This window comes from Mesoplodon mirus (genome assembly GCF_964341445.2).
Source record: "Mesoplodon mirus genome assembly, chromosome: 2".
NCBI classification, from domain to species: Eukaryota; Metazoa; Chordata; class Mammalia; order Artiodactyla; family Ziphiidae; genus Mesoplodon; species Mesoplodon mirus.
This window is the reverse complement of record NC_138977.1, coordinates 200949277-200964869: the sequence shown is the minus strand read 5'-3', so window position 1 is coordinate 200964869 and position 15593 is coordinate 200949277. Positions and strand designations below refer to the sequence as shown.

At 37.0% G+C, this 15593-nt stretch overlaps 1 protein-coding gene across 4 annotated transcripts in view; it reads left to right on the top strand.

The window, feature by feature from the left end:
• The window catches only part of HPSE2 (heparanase 2 (inactive)), a gene marked incomplete at its 3' end in the record, with an annotated part of 567935 nt that overhangs the window by 356462 nt on the left and 195880 nt on the right, over nucleotides 1–15593 (top strand). For all 4 annotated transcript variants that reach the window (XM_082631580.1, XM_082631579.1, XM_082631577.1 and 1 more), the window contains one exon: nucleotides 7175–7222. In XM_082631580.1, coding sequence (XP_082487706.1) covers nucleotides 7175–7222 — 48 coding nt within the window. The remainder of the gene's footprint in view (nucleotides 1–7174; nucleotides 7223–15593) is intronic.

The window sequence follows — 15593 nt, the reverse complement described above, 5'->3', positions numbered from 1 at the left end:
CATGAGAGATTACTACAAGCAACTCTATGCCAATAAAATGGACAACCTGGAAGAAATGGACAAATTCTTAGAAATGCACAACCTGCCAAGACTGAATGAGGAAGAAATAGAAAATATGCACAGACCAATCACAAGCACTGAAATTGAAACTGTGATAAAAAATCTTCCAACAAACAAAAGCCCAGGACCAGATGGCTTCACAGGCGAATTCTATCAAGCATTTAGAGAAGAGCTAACACCTATCCTTCTCAAACTCTTCCAAAATATAGCAGAGGGGGGAACACTCCCAAACTCATTCTACGAGACCACCATCACCTTGATACCAAAACCAGACAAGGATGTCACAAAGAAAGAAAACTACAGGCCAATATCACTGATGAACATAGATGCAAAAATCCTCAACAAAATACTAGCAAACAGAATCCAACAGCACATTAAAAGGATCATACACCATGATCAAGTGGGGTTTATTCCAGGAATGCAAGGATTCTTCAATATACGCAAATCAATCAACGTGATACACCATATTAACAAATTGAAGGAGAAAAACCATATGATCATCTCAATAGATGCAGAGAAAGCTTTCGACAAAATTCAACACCCATTTATGATAAAAACCCTGCAGAAATTAGGCATAGAGGGAACTTTCCTCAACATAATAAAGGCCATATATGACAAACCCACAGCCAGCATCGTCTTCAATGGTGAAAAACTGAAACCATTTCCACTAAGATCAGGAACAAGACAAGGTTGCCCACTCTCACCACTCTTATTCAACCTAGTTTTGGAGGTTTTAGCCACAGCAATCAGAGAAGAAAAGGAAATAAAAGGAATCCAAATTGGAAAAGAAGAAGTAAAGCTGTCACTGTTTGCAGATGACATGATACTATACATAGAGAATCCTAAAGATGCTACCAGAAAACTACTAGAGCTAATCAATGAATTTGGTAAAGTTGCCAGATACAAAATTAATGCACAGAAATCTCTGGCATTCCTATATACTAATGATGAAAAATCTGAAGTTGAAATCAAGGAAACACTCCCATTTACCATTGCAACAAAAAGAATAAAATATCTAGGAATAAATCTACCTAAGGAGACAAAAGACCTGTATGCAGAAAATTATAAGACACTGATGAAAGAAATTAAAGATGATACAAATAGATGGAGAGATGTACCATGTTCTTGGATTGGAAGAATCAACATTGTGAAAATGACTCTACTACCCAAAGCAATCTACAGATTCAATGCAATCCCTATCAAACTACCACTGGCATTTTTCACAGAACTAGAGCAAAAAATTTCACAATTTGTATGGAAACACAAAAGACCCCGAATAGCCAAAGCAATCTTGAGAACGAAAAATGGAGCTGGAGGAATCAGGCTCCCTGACTTCAGACTATACTACAAAGCTACAGTAATCAAGACAGTATGATACTGGCACAAAAACAGAAAGATAGATCAATGGAACAGGATAGAAAGCCCAGAGATAAACCCACGCACATATGGTCACCTTATCTTTGATAAAGGAGGCAGGAATGTACAGTGGAGAAAGGACAGTCTCTTCAATAAGTGGTGCTGGGAAAACTGGATAGGGACATGTAAAAGTATGAGATTAGATCACTCCCTAACACCATACACAAAAATAAGCTCAAAATGGATTAAAGACCTAAATGTAAGGCCAGACACTATCAAACTCTTAGAGTAAAACATAGGCAGAACACTCTATGACATAAATCACAGCAAGATCCTTTTTGACCCACCTCCTAAAGAAATGGAAATAAAGACAAAAATAAACACATGGGACCTAATGAAACTTAAAAGCTTTTGCACAGCAAAGGAAACCATAAACAAGACCAAAAGACAACCCTCAGAATGGGAGAAAATATTTGCAAATGAAGCAACTGACAAAGGATTAATCTCCAAAATTTATAAGCAGCTCAGGCAGCTCAATAATAAAAAAACAAACAACCCAATCCAAAAATGGGCAGAAGACCTAAATAGACATTTCTCCACAGAAGATATACAGACTGCCAACAAACACATGAAAGGATGCTCAACATCTTTACTCATTAGAGAAATGCAAATCAAAACTACAATGAGATTTCATCTCACACCAGTCAGAATGGCCATCATCAAAAAATCTAGAAACAGGGCCTCCCTGGTGGCGCAGTGGTTGAGAGTCCGCCTGCCGATGCAGGGGATACGGGTTCGTGCCCCGGTCTGGGAGGATCCCATATGCCGCGGAGCGGCTGGGCCCGTGAGCCATGGCCGCTGGGCCTGCGCATCCGGAGCCTGTGCTCCGCAACGGGAGAGGCCACAACGGTGAGAGGCCCGCATACCGCAAAAAGAAAAAAAAAAAAAAATCTAGAAACAATAAATGCTGGAGAGGGTGTGGAAAAAAGGGAACACTCTTGCACTGCTGGTGGGAATGTGAATTGGTACAGCCACTATGGAGAACGGTATGGAGGTTCCTTAAAAAACTACAAATAGAACTACCATATGACCCAGCAATCCCACTACTGGGCATATACCCTGAGAAAACCATAATTCAAAAAGAGACATGTACCAAAATGTTCATAGCAGCCCTATTTACAATAGCCCGGAGATGGAAACAACCTAAGTGTCCATCATCGGATGAATGGGTAAAGAAGATGTGGCACATATATACAATGGAATATTACTCAGCCATAAAAAGAAATGAAATTGAGCTATTTGTAATGAGGTGGATAGACCTAGAGTCTGTCATACAGAGTGAAGTAAGTCAGAAAGAGAAAGACAAATACTGTATGCTGACACATATATATGGAATTTAAGAAAAAAAAATGTCATGAAGAACATAGGGGTAAGACAGGAATAAAGACACAGACCTACTAGAGAATGGACTTGAGGATATGGGGAGGGGGAAGGGTAAGCTGTGACAAAGTGAAAGAGTGGCATGGACATATATACACTACCAAACGTAAGGTAGATAGCTAGTGGGAAGCAGCCGCATAGCACAGGGAGATCAGCTCGGTGCTTTGTGACCGCCTGGAGGGGTGGGATAGGGAGGGTGGGAGGGAGACGCAAAAGGGAGGGGATATGGGAACATATGTATATGTATAACTGATTTAATTTGTTATAAAGCAAAAAATAAAAAAATAAAAATAAAAAAATAAAAAATAAATAAAAAGTAAATTAAAAAAAAATATTTCCCTGTAAACTATATAATATTCTATATATGGGTCCAGTATATTTCATATTTAATTATAGATAATATAGATTGTCTTTGCAGGTGGGGGAGGGCTGTGGGGAGAAAACATTAGCATTACTTTAAATGTTCCTAACTCTAGTTTTCCCATTCTTTTTATAATGTAACTTTTGATAATGGAAGGTTATTTAAAGACTTAATTATCAACCTGTAGCAGAACAAACTATTCAGTGCATATGAGGATCTCCAGATTATAGTATTATACATAAAAAGTTTCCAGCTTCTAAGACATCAAATTAGATGTGTTCTTAATTGCCGTCCAGAGCCTTTTCGCCAGACAGGGCACTGATGATTATTTTTTCCTCCTAATTTTCTTGTGAATGTGTAACTGTTATCATCAATGACTATTTACTTCAAGTTCTTTGAGGCATTTTCAGAAGGATTGGAGTACATTCACCAACACCAGCATTAAAGTCTATTCCTGGATTGCCCATTTTAGGCAATGGCATTACCACAGTTAAAACTTTGGGGTTCCCTCTTACACCGCTTCCTCACTTAAACTCACCTGCCGAGTCCTCTTGAGTGCTCCAACAAGTGTTTTTTTCAACTGTGTCTTTTTTCGTTCCCACATTTCAAAGCCTCCCATCACTCTGCAGTGATCGCCCTCCATTTTGTCCACACCACACTACCTTTCACCTTTACCATAGCCAGAGTGATCTTCCTAAAACTCAAGTCTGATCCTGACACATCCTCACTTGCTTAAGCACAGGATAATCAAACATGCAGGAGGAGCTAGCTGTATTTTACAATATTGTGTTGGGTGCTAATCATACAAAGATAAATAAGTCCTCGACTTGTACCGAGATGTTAAGGAATGAAGGCCAGATGCGTTAGCATCGCAGGCTAGCAACTAGTTATCTGACCAGGCTGACTTCCTACCACTCCCTTACCTGTCCCCTGATATCCAGATATCCTGGACTCCTGAGAAAACACTCACCTTGACTCTATCATGCTTTGCTCAAGCTGCTCTATGCCTGGCCTGCTCTTCATGGCAAAATCTTACCCTTCTTTCAATGCTAGATTCAACCTCTTGTGAGATGTGAAGCTTTACTCAATGCTTATCCCTCTTCTAACATCGTAGAAGGTAGAGCTAGCTACTCCCTTGACTGCTCTCCCACAGCAGTTAGTTTGCACCAGTAATGCAACACAAAGAGACTAATTTGTCTCAGTGTCTGTCTTCTTGGCTTTACTGTGATTGTCTTATAGCAGAGGCCCTGAGTCAGTCACCTTTCGACACCTGCTCCAGCACCTAGTCTTACAAATAACACTGAAATGCTCAAGTCTGTGAGAGGAAGCCACAAGCAAAGAAGGTGCTGAGGCCTTTTATTCTTTTTCTAAAAAATAAGGTAGTGTTTTCTCAAGGCAAAAATTCAACTTATTTTTTGCATTTTAATAATTCTTGGCCTCAGTGAAAACAGCTTGAAGGCAACATAGGGTTTGGAATCAGAAAACCTGAGTTTAGTCTGCACTACTCTATGAATTTGAACAAGTTGCATAACCTCTATGAGACTTACCAACCTCCACTATAAATTAGAAATATCTGCCTACCAGGGCTATTTTGAGAGTTATGTGAAATTATATACATAAGAAGCTGAAAAAAAAATTTTAATGAGAAAGCACTCTAAATGTCAGTGTAATTTTTATTATGGTTATTTTTATATGTAAATGGAGGCAGTTTTACTTTTCAGAGATTTTAGACATAATTTTGGAGGAGTAAAGCCCATGTAAATATATTTTAATATATATATATATATATATTTTTTTAATGACACTTGTATCTAAGTTTGCCTAGGTTTTCTAATTTTTAAAATATCCTGGGGAGGGGATACAAAATTTCATTTCCCCCTCTTAATTTTTGGGTTATCCTACTTCTAAGATTACCATCAGGTTTCCACAGCTTAGAGTGCTTATGTGGTAGGTATAGTATTTTGGATCCTAATCTGTTTTCTTTCTCCCTGGACTTTTCCATTTTTCTCCTGTCTATTCAAGCAGATAGCTGGTTGTGTGCTTATTGACTCAGGGGTGACACATGACAGGATGGAGAAGAGAATGCACAGCTTTTCCAGCTTTTGAATTTTAAAGGAAAAATCCTGGGCATAGGGCTAGAAATGGTGAGGAGAGTGGAGCTACCCTCCCAGAGTCAAGAGATTTTTCTGGGCTGGAGAAAGGAGAGGAGAAGAGAAAGAGAAATCCGTGTGCTCCAAAAGCAGAGGATTCCTGCTTCCTAAGATGTACTGCTAGGAGGAGTGGCATGATCCCATAAAAAAGAGCTGGTTAGGGTGTCTGGAAATACTAATTCTCTAGCCAGTAGGGACGTTAGTAACCTGTATTATGTGATTAATAATATCCACCTCACCAAGCAAAGCAATTTTGAGAATTATATGAAGGAAATACATGCGAATACCTGGTACTAAATAGGTATTCAGTAAATGTTATATTCCCTCCAATCCCCATTTATGTTTTGGTCCTGCTCAGAAAACCACTTTCATTCTTCATTCAACCCTATCCTCCATTTCCCATGTTCTTGCTCCTGGACTGCTGAGTGGTACTAGACAAAAAGAGGAAAAACCATACAGGCAAGAGCCAAGCTGCCTCCCCCTCCTGTCCTTTCCCCCTCCCCTCTCCCTCCCCCTTCTCCTTCCCCTCCTCAGTGTCTCCCTACTCTCCGTCCTCTTCATCTTCTTTTATGAGCATCACTCTGCTCCTAAACAGTAGTCCCGGTATCCCTTCTCCTTCTCTCACCCAGTCCTGCAGAGACTCAGTCCTCTTCCACCATCAGGGCAAAAGAGAGCCTCTGTCTGGGCAGCGCAAGCACACCCTTTGCCCATGTGTCCTCCTGGCAAGGTTAGGCTGGAGTAGGGCAGGGGTAGGGCATTCTTGACGAAATATGGTCCTTCTCCCTTCTCAGTGGACAAATTCTTTGTTTATGAAGTACTGATGGAAGATTGTTTCTGTCTGAGGAAAAGTTCCCTTCCAGGGTCTCAGGAAAGAGAATTGAAAGTAAGATCTGAAAGAACTGAGATGTTCCTTTTGATTTCCTGTGTCTGAGTGGTAACTCTCTCAAATAGTAACACGAGCCATGACAGCACATGGCCTCAGAACATGTGGATGGCTAAAAGGAGGCAGGTCGATAATTGAGTTATTCACAGACTTGCAGTTTATGATACCTTATGGAATCTGTGTGGCCTTGGATGCTCTCTCCTGTCACTATGTTTCTGGTGGAACCCCAAGGGGCACAGGAGGGTGGCAAATTGCTAGCAAGACTTTGCTGAGTGCTTTGCAGGGAAACAAGTCTGGTTTCCATTTTGAGCTGAGCATCCTGGTTGAGACACTCAGTTCTCTACTTAGCTGCTCCAGAAATGGTTAAATTTCTGTATGTGGTGCTCAGGTTTCTACACTTAGACAGCTGTGGCAGCCCATCACTAGGGCATATTTGTTAGTGCTTCACACTTATATACTTATATAAATAAATTGGGTTTTCCCATGCTCTCTATAGAAGGAGAGACCTGAGGTTTTTCAAAGGCATATGTTGTGTTGTCATCCTTGGAAAATGTTATCGTTTGTCTCCTAGTAGATCTCAGAATCCTTAGAGAATAGGAAATGTGACAGATAAGTTTTGATCACAGGGAAGGCGATGTGGGAGCCTCAGGCGTGGGATTGGAAAGACAGACGTAGGTATAATGTCGTCTTGGGGTCTTGATTTCCAGATGGTAAAGGATGTGTGGAGAGCTGAAAGTGTGATTACTTTCACCTTCTGTACCTTTTAACTTCCAATACCTATGGATAGGCCATGGCTGTGGGCCCTCTCAGAAAGCATAGTTGCCCAAGGATTGGCCTGATCTCTATCTCAGCTTATTTTATTTTAACCCTGGGGATATGGTTTACTTTAAGTTGCAATATCTTTGTTCTTTCTGTTTCCTACAGATTCATGAAGGTGGCAGGAAACACAGTGGATGCAGTTACCTGGCAACAGTAGGTATTCACCATTTTTGCTCTTACTTATTATCAGATGCTGTGAAATGAAAGATAAGTAGTTATCATGAAGTTATAACTGAAATTTAATAAACTATCTTCCGTGCTCCAAGAAAAAAGTTAAAACTAACTCCAAAATTAGTTGTTGGCAATCAGTAACTTTAATCATAATGAAAAATATTTTATTCTGCATTTATACTCTTAGTTTCTGTAAACAAAAAGTTCCAAATATTTCCAGAAATTCTTATCCTCCTTCAGTTTGTCGTTTTGAGTCATGGATTGAATGGGTCTGAGGCTCTTGTCATTCCCTTGCTTAAAACCCCTCAGTGCCTTCCCTTTGCATGTAGACCACAAGCCAGACTCTCTACTCTGGCCTATAAGGCTCTTTGTGTTTGGCCTCTGCTCTCGTCTGATGCCACCCTGCCCTTACTCATTCTGTCCCAACACACTGGTGAGGACTTTCAGTTTGTAGAGGGTTCACATGCATGTCTGCCTCAGGAACTTTGTGTCATTCCCTCTGCCTGGAATGCTGTTATCTTCATATTTTGTGTAGCTTACTCCTTCTCATCTCTGAAGATTCAGCTTACATGTCACCTCCTTCAAGAGGCCTTCCTTGATCATCCTATCTAAAGTAGACCCCCTATTTAATTGTCTTTCTTAGCTCATTTTTCCATAGCACTTACCATAACTTACAATTACTATTTTTTATACTTGTTTTTATGATTTGTGTTTTCTCTTTTACCAGAATAGCACTTATTCAGTTCAACGAGTGCTTATTTAGGCAACTGTTAATTGGGCATTTCCTGGGGGGAAAATAACGACAGTGATAATAATAACAATGTGGCAGGAACCTTTATGTGTCTCACCATAGCTGATCCTCAGAACAACCAAATGAGGTCAGGACTGTTTTTATCTATATTTTTCTACAACTTAGAGGAAGGTGTATAAAATCCAAAGATTACACAGAAAGTGGCAGATTTTGGACTTGAAGTTGGTTCTGTCTCACTCCATGGGCGTCTCTTAACTGTTACGGCTTTGGTAACAAGACAATGATCCTATACTGGAAATATTACATTCTATTGGTGTAATTCAAATCCTCTTCAGTGTCCTCACCAAAAGCTATCTGGATAATGTAGCATAAAGACAAGAGACTGGAGAATTTATAGTGTTTATAAAGAGAAGTAATGAGATCAGTGTACAAAAATTAGTGGGTAAGAATGTAAGCATTGCTTAGTTATCATGGCTGACAGGGAGGGATCAGAGAAAGTTTTTTTCCCCTACTCAAGTACTCTCCATAGTATAAATGCAGTGAAGTGAGCACAGTATTTTTTTTTTTATAAAGGAGAAATACGTTTTTGTAAATAGTTTGTTTATTAGCTATTTTAAAAAATATTGGCCATCTCTCAAGATAAATATCATGTGTTTGTAACTACTCTAAAAATACCCCCAAAGCAGGCATGGGGTTGTGTTTCTTTTGGCTCCAGGATCAGCACTCATTTGGGGACAACAAGTAGCACCTGGACTCTACCATTTATTCTTTACAGCCATAATTTTCAGTCAAGACTTGGAATAGTCATGGAACAATTCCAAGAAATCTTGGCCAGGAGGACTCAGTGAAAATTAAAGCCAAATGCCATGTTTCTCTAACCATGAGAAATGCTGAGGTGAAAATTTCTTAATAATGTAAAGGAAATCAAGAGTCACTGTCAGGAAAAAAAAAAGGAGAATAGAATTTGTCGGTATACATCTAGCCAAAAGAATCAATTCAATACTAGGATATTGAGCTTGGAGCTTGAACAACCAGAACTCTGAGTCTGAAGTCATAGATAAATAAATCTATGTAGTTAGACTATTGATTTGGACTTTCATGCTCTTGGATTTTCAGGACCAAGATACACGACTTGATGATTGGTTCTGCCCTCCAACCCATGCAGAAAACCCAGAAAGAGTTAGTGAGATGAAGTTCCAATTACAGGAATGGTGGAATAGCTTGTATCATATATCAATGATAAATCTGGACAATAATTAAATACACACACACACACACACACACAAAACAGTGATCAAAAGGCAGCAAAAGCTAGAGGAAGTTATTCAATTCCTGAAAGAAGTGAATGGCACTGGTGAGATCTGTGGTTACTTAAGAATCCATACAGTATGAGGTGGCTTTAAACTCAAAAGAAATACATGGTCATATTGATTTGAGGTGTCGGAAAAAAAAAGTCAGAAGGTGGAAATCTCAGAAAGATGGAGTTATGGGGCAAAACACCAAATATGCATATAAACTTCCTTTCAAATCTTTGCCTGATCCCTGAACTGTGCATATTTAAGGGAGACTTCAAGCAGCCTGGGAGAAAACAACAGCTGGAAGCCTGAAAAATTTGAACAGAAATTTCAGCTGCTGTCTGTCACATGAGGGACAGAGATTGGAATTTGAATCTCACAAATTGAGGGGCTTGATAAACACCTTGTGCTTTCTAGTGAAAACTAAAAGACATGCCTCAGGAGTAAAGTCTATGTCCCAGGACTAAGGATTTGCCTTAAGTCTAATGTGTAACCACAACAGACTCACCCTAACAAAGTCTGAGCTGCATCTGCCACAAGAACAAGATGACCAGACGTTCATCCAACTGCCTGCTAGATCCCAAACCAACACTCTTCTGTCTCTACAGAATATCAACCACACTTTCCAGTATACAATTTAAAAATTACTAGACATGCAAAGAAACAGAAAAATGTGGCCCATGGCCAAGAGAATGATCTATAACTTGAAACCCTGAGATGACCCAGATAATAGGATTAGCTGACAAGGATTTTAAAGAAGCTATTGCACACATATTCAAATAGTTAAGGGAAAATGTCCATATTGAGTGAATACATAGGGAAATATCAGCAGTGACATGGAAACTATATATATATATAAAACAGAACCAAATGAAGTTATTAAAGAAAAAATAGAAAACTGAAATGATGGGAATTCCGTGATGGTCCAGTGGTTAGGACTCCATGCTTCCAATGCAAGGGGCACAGGTTCGATCTCTGGTTGGGGAACTAAGATCCCACAAGCCATGCGGTGTGACCAAAATAAATAAATAAATAACTGAAATGAAAGACTCACTGGATGGGCTTACTAAGAGATAGGAAAGTACAGAAGAAAGGGTTAGTGAACTTGCATACAGATCGTTTGAAATTATACAGTTAAAGAACAGAGAAAAAATATTGGGAAGAAAATTGTCAAAGCTTCAGCAACCTCATTGCCAATATCAAGTAACATCTGTGCAATTAGAATCCAGAGGACAAGAGAGAGAGAATGAGGCAGAAAACTTTTTTAAGAAACCAAATCTGGGGATTTCCCTGGTGGTCCAATGGCTAAAGCTCCGCACTCCCAATGCAGGGGGCCCAGGTTCGATTACTGGTTGGGGAACTAGATCCCGCATGCATGCCACAACTAAGAGTCTGCATGCTGCAACTAAGAAGTCCATATTCTGCAACTAAGGAGACCGCATGCTGCAACTAAGTCCTGGCACAGCCAAAATTAATTAATTAATTAGCTAATTAATTAATTAATATGTTAATAAATAAGTATTTTTTTAAAAAAAGAAACCAAAGCTGAACTTCTCTCAAATTTGGTGAAAAACATTAACTTTTAGAACCAAGAAGCTAGGCAAACCCTAAGAAGGAAAAATACAAGGAAAATCACACCTGGACATAATATTTAAACTGTTGAGAACAAAAGGATGGAGAAAAATCGTCAAAGCATTCAGATAAAAATGACACTTTACATAGAGAGCAAAGACACAAATGATGGCTAACTTGACATCAGAAAAAATGGAGAACAGAAGACAATGGAACTGCTTCTTTAAAGTGCTAAAGAAGAAAAAGTCAAACCAGAATTTTCTATCTAGAAAAATATTCTTTTAAAATGAAAGTGAAATAAAGATGTTTTTGGTAAGTGAAAGCTGGCAGACCTGTGCTACAAGAAATACTAAAGGAAGTTCTTCAGACAGAAGTAACATCAGAATGAAAGTTGGATCTCAGAAAATAATGAAATGCTTTGGAAAGTGTAAATTTATAGATAAATATATTATTTCTCTTAATTTCTTTTAAAAAACCTGATTCTAATACAAATATATAACATTGTATTATGCAGTTTATAACATATAGAGTTGTAAAAATATACGGCAATAATACCACAAAGGATGATGAAGAGAGGAGGCTGTAAATGGAGTCATACTGTTCCAAGTTTTTTTAATGTGAAGTAATACAATATTTACTCTAAGAAGACTGTGAAATTGTATTCCTAGAATTAAGGTTGTGGATAGAACTAAGGTTGCTGACCTAAAGTAGGGAGGTTATCTTGGATTATCCAGATGGACCCAACGTAACCATTAGAGTGGAAGAGGGAGTCAGAAAAGACGAGGCATGGGAAGATTTAACTAGAGAAGAGGAAGTCAGAGTGATGTGATGTGAGAAGGATTTGACCCACTATTGTTGGATTTGAAGGTGGACGAAGGGGGTCATGAGTGAAGGAATAAGGGCAGCCTCTAGAAGCTGGAAAAGTCAAGGACATGGATTCTTCTCTAGCACTTCCAGAAGGAATACAGCCCTCCTAATACTTTGATTTTAACCCAGTGAGATCCATGTTAATTTCTAACATACAGAACTATAAGATAATAAATTTGGATTGTTTTAAGCCACTGTTTGTGATAATCTTTTAGAGCAGCAATAGAAAACTATAGAAACATAATAAAATACATAATAACAGAGATTCAAAGTACCCAAAGAAAAAATATCCAAAGAAAAAATACTCAAAGAAAAAACTAAAAGAACAAAAGGTGGAAAAATAGATAAATCTACTTTTAAATCTACTTTCATAGCTGGATATTTAGAAGCATCTCTTTCAGTAATTAATAGGACAACTAGATTAAAAACAGAAAGGATATAAAAGATTTGAATAACACTATCAATCAGCTTGACCTAATTGACAGTTGTAGGCTGAGTTGAACATACATTCTTTTCCAGTGCCCATGGAACATTCATCAAGATAGATCATATATGCTCAGCTATAAAACAAGTCTCAATAAATTTGAAAGAATTGAAATCATACAGAATTTTTAAATTGAAATATAGTTGATTTGCAATATTGTGTTAGTTTCAGGTGTACAGAAAAGTGATTCAGTTATATATATATATTTTTTTCAGATTATTTTCCATTACAGGTTACTACAAGATGTTGAATATAGTTCCCTGTGCTATACAGTAAATCTTTGTTGCTTATCTACTTTATATACAGTGGTGTATATCTGTTAATCCCATACTTCTAATTTATCCCTCCCCCTTTCCCCTTTGGTAACCATAAGTTTGTTTCCTATGTCTGTGAGACTGTTTCTGTTTTGTAAATAAATTCATTTGTATTATCTTTTAGATTCCACATATAAGCGATAGCATATAATATTTGTCTTTGTCTGACTTACTTTACTCAGTATGATAATCTCTAGGTCCACCCATGTTGCTGCAAATGACAATATTTCATTCTTTTTACGGGTGAGTAATAGTCCATTGTGTATCTATATAAATACCACATCTGCTTTATCATTCATCTGTTGATGGACATTTAGGTTGCTTCCATGTCTTGGCTATTGTAAATAGTTGCTGCTATGAACAATAGGGTGCATGTATCTTTTCAAATTAGAGTGTTCGTCTTTTCTGGATATATGCCCAGGAGTGGGATTGTTGGGTCATATGGTAGCTCTATTTTTAGTTTTTTAAGGAACTTCCATACTGTTTTCCATAGTGATTGCACCAATTTACATTCCCACCAACAGTGTAGGAGGGTTCCCTTTTCTCCGCACCCTCTCCAGCATTTATTGTTTATAGATTTTTGATGATGGCCATTCTGACCGGTGTGAGGTAATACCTCATTGTAGTTTTAATTTGCATTTCTCTAATAATTAGCAATGTTGAGCATCTTTTCATGTGTCTGTTTTGATGACAAAGAAATTAAGTTAGATATCAGTAAGAAAAATATCTCTAAAATACCTAAATATTTTGAAATTAAATAACACACTTTGAAATAATCTATGGATCAAAGAAGAAATCATGAGGGAAAGTAAGAAATATTTTGAAATGAGTATGATGATATATTTTATCAAAATTGGTGGAATTCAGAAAAAACAGAGCTTAGAGGGAAGTCTATGTTCTAGTATGCTTATATTAGAAAAGAAGAAACATTGGTATCAATGACCTTTTTTAGTTTCTATCTTAAGAAGCTAGAAAAAGAACAAACTAAACTCAAACCAAGTAAAATAAAGAAAATTACAAAGGTAAAAGCAGAAAGCAATAAAACATAGAATAGACAAGCAGTAAAGAAAATTTACAAAGCCGGAAGTATTTCTTTGAATAGGTGAACAAATTTGAAAACTTAGAGAGAGAGATTGAAAGATAGAGGGAGAGAGAGAAAGAGAGAATGGGAAAGAAAAAACAGAAATTGCCACTATCAGGAGTAAAAAAGGGATTCTCACTATAGATCACATAGGTATTAAAAGTATAATAAGGGAACATTATGAACAACTTTATGCCAACAAATTTGACAATTGAAATGGACAAATTCCTTGAAAGTATAACATCAAAATGACACATTAAAAATTCTTGGTATCATTATAGTATATCTGGTTCATTTTGGAATATCTGGCAATTTCTTATATAAATAAAATATACCTATCCTATGACAGAGCAATTCCATCACAAGGTATTTACCCAAAGGAAATAAAAACATGCCACACAAACACTTATATAAAAATGTTCATAGCAGTTTTATTAATGATAGGTAAAAACTAGAAACAGCCCAAGTGTCCATCAGCAAGAGAATGGATTAAACAAACTGTTGTATAGTTGTATAAAGGAATGCTACTCAGCAAGATCCAAAAACAAAGTAATGATGCACTTCACAACATAAATGAATCTCAAAATCGTTATGCTAAGTGGAAAAAAAGCCTTATATAAAACAGCATATTTGTGTTTTTCCATTTATATGAAGTTCTGGAATAGATTGTGAAAATTAGAAAATTGCCTCTGTAGGTGTAGGGGGTAGAGACATGGATTGAGAGCGAAAGGCACAAGAGGGAATTTTCTGGGGTAACTGTAATGTTCTACACTTTGATAGGGATTTGGGTTACACAGTAATATGTATGCTTTTGTCAAAATTCATCAAATGATACATTTAACTTTTGTGCAGATCATTGTATGTAAAATTTACTGAAGAAAAAGAACCATAACAGATATTAGAGAACTCTATTAAAGAACTCTGGTTAATAGTATGATTGATTAAGTGTTTAGGATGAAGTATACTAAAGTCTGCAACTTATTTGAAATGCCTCAAAACATAAAATGGATCAATGGATGGATAGAGGGATAGATAGATTGATAAATGTGTGATGAAGCAAATGTAGCAAAATGGTAATGGTAGAACCTAGGTGGTGGATATATTTTTTTCACTCTACAATTCTTTCCATCTGCTTCTGTTTGAAATTTTTCATAAGATATAGGAAAAAAGCCTAAATTGTTACACCTAAATATATTATATAATATTAAATAATATACTGTTGTGAAAATAGTTATGAAAAATAAATAGGAAAGTGCTTTTAAGTGAATCAAATAAAATATAAAATATACAATTCATACCTCAATAATATAAAAATGTACAGAAACTCAAAGAAAAGTTACTAATAGGTTAATAGTATTAACCTTTAGATGTAAGGAGTATAAGGATGCTTTTATGGTCATCTTTACTTTTCTATAGTTTCCAATTTTTCTGTAATAAGGATGTATTTATTGTATCCTTATTACATCCTTATTTTTGTTTATAATAGAAACCATCAATACCCAGCTCCACCCTTCCCAACTCCAATTCCCCCTCTCCAGAAGCAATCATCACAATTTTAGCCACTTCTTATATTTGTTTCCATACTTCTAAATAACAATCTGATGGTATTTTAAATTTTTTTCCAATTTAAATATTATCTATTAATTTCCTACTATGGAAGATAAGAATTTAGCCCTCATACCTCCCTAACTCATCACACACTGAAACATACTTACATTTCCCCATCCTCCAATATTTTATATCTTAAGTATTGGTTAGATCAGAATTCAGTGCTCATATTTTTATTCCTATGTAAATATGACTCACAGAAGAGAATGTGTGTGCAATGATTACATTTTCTTTCTTCCACAACTTTTTGTTTTCCCTGCAGTTAATAACTCTTTTTCATTTGCTTAATTTCTTATTAGTCTTTCCCTAAGTCATGCCTAAATTCTGTACCAGAGGAGTAGATCTCTCTCTTTGTGCAAACACTCCAGATAGCCATCAGTT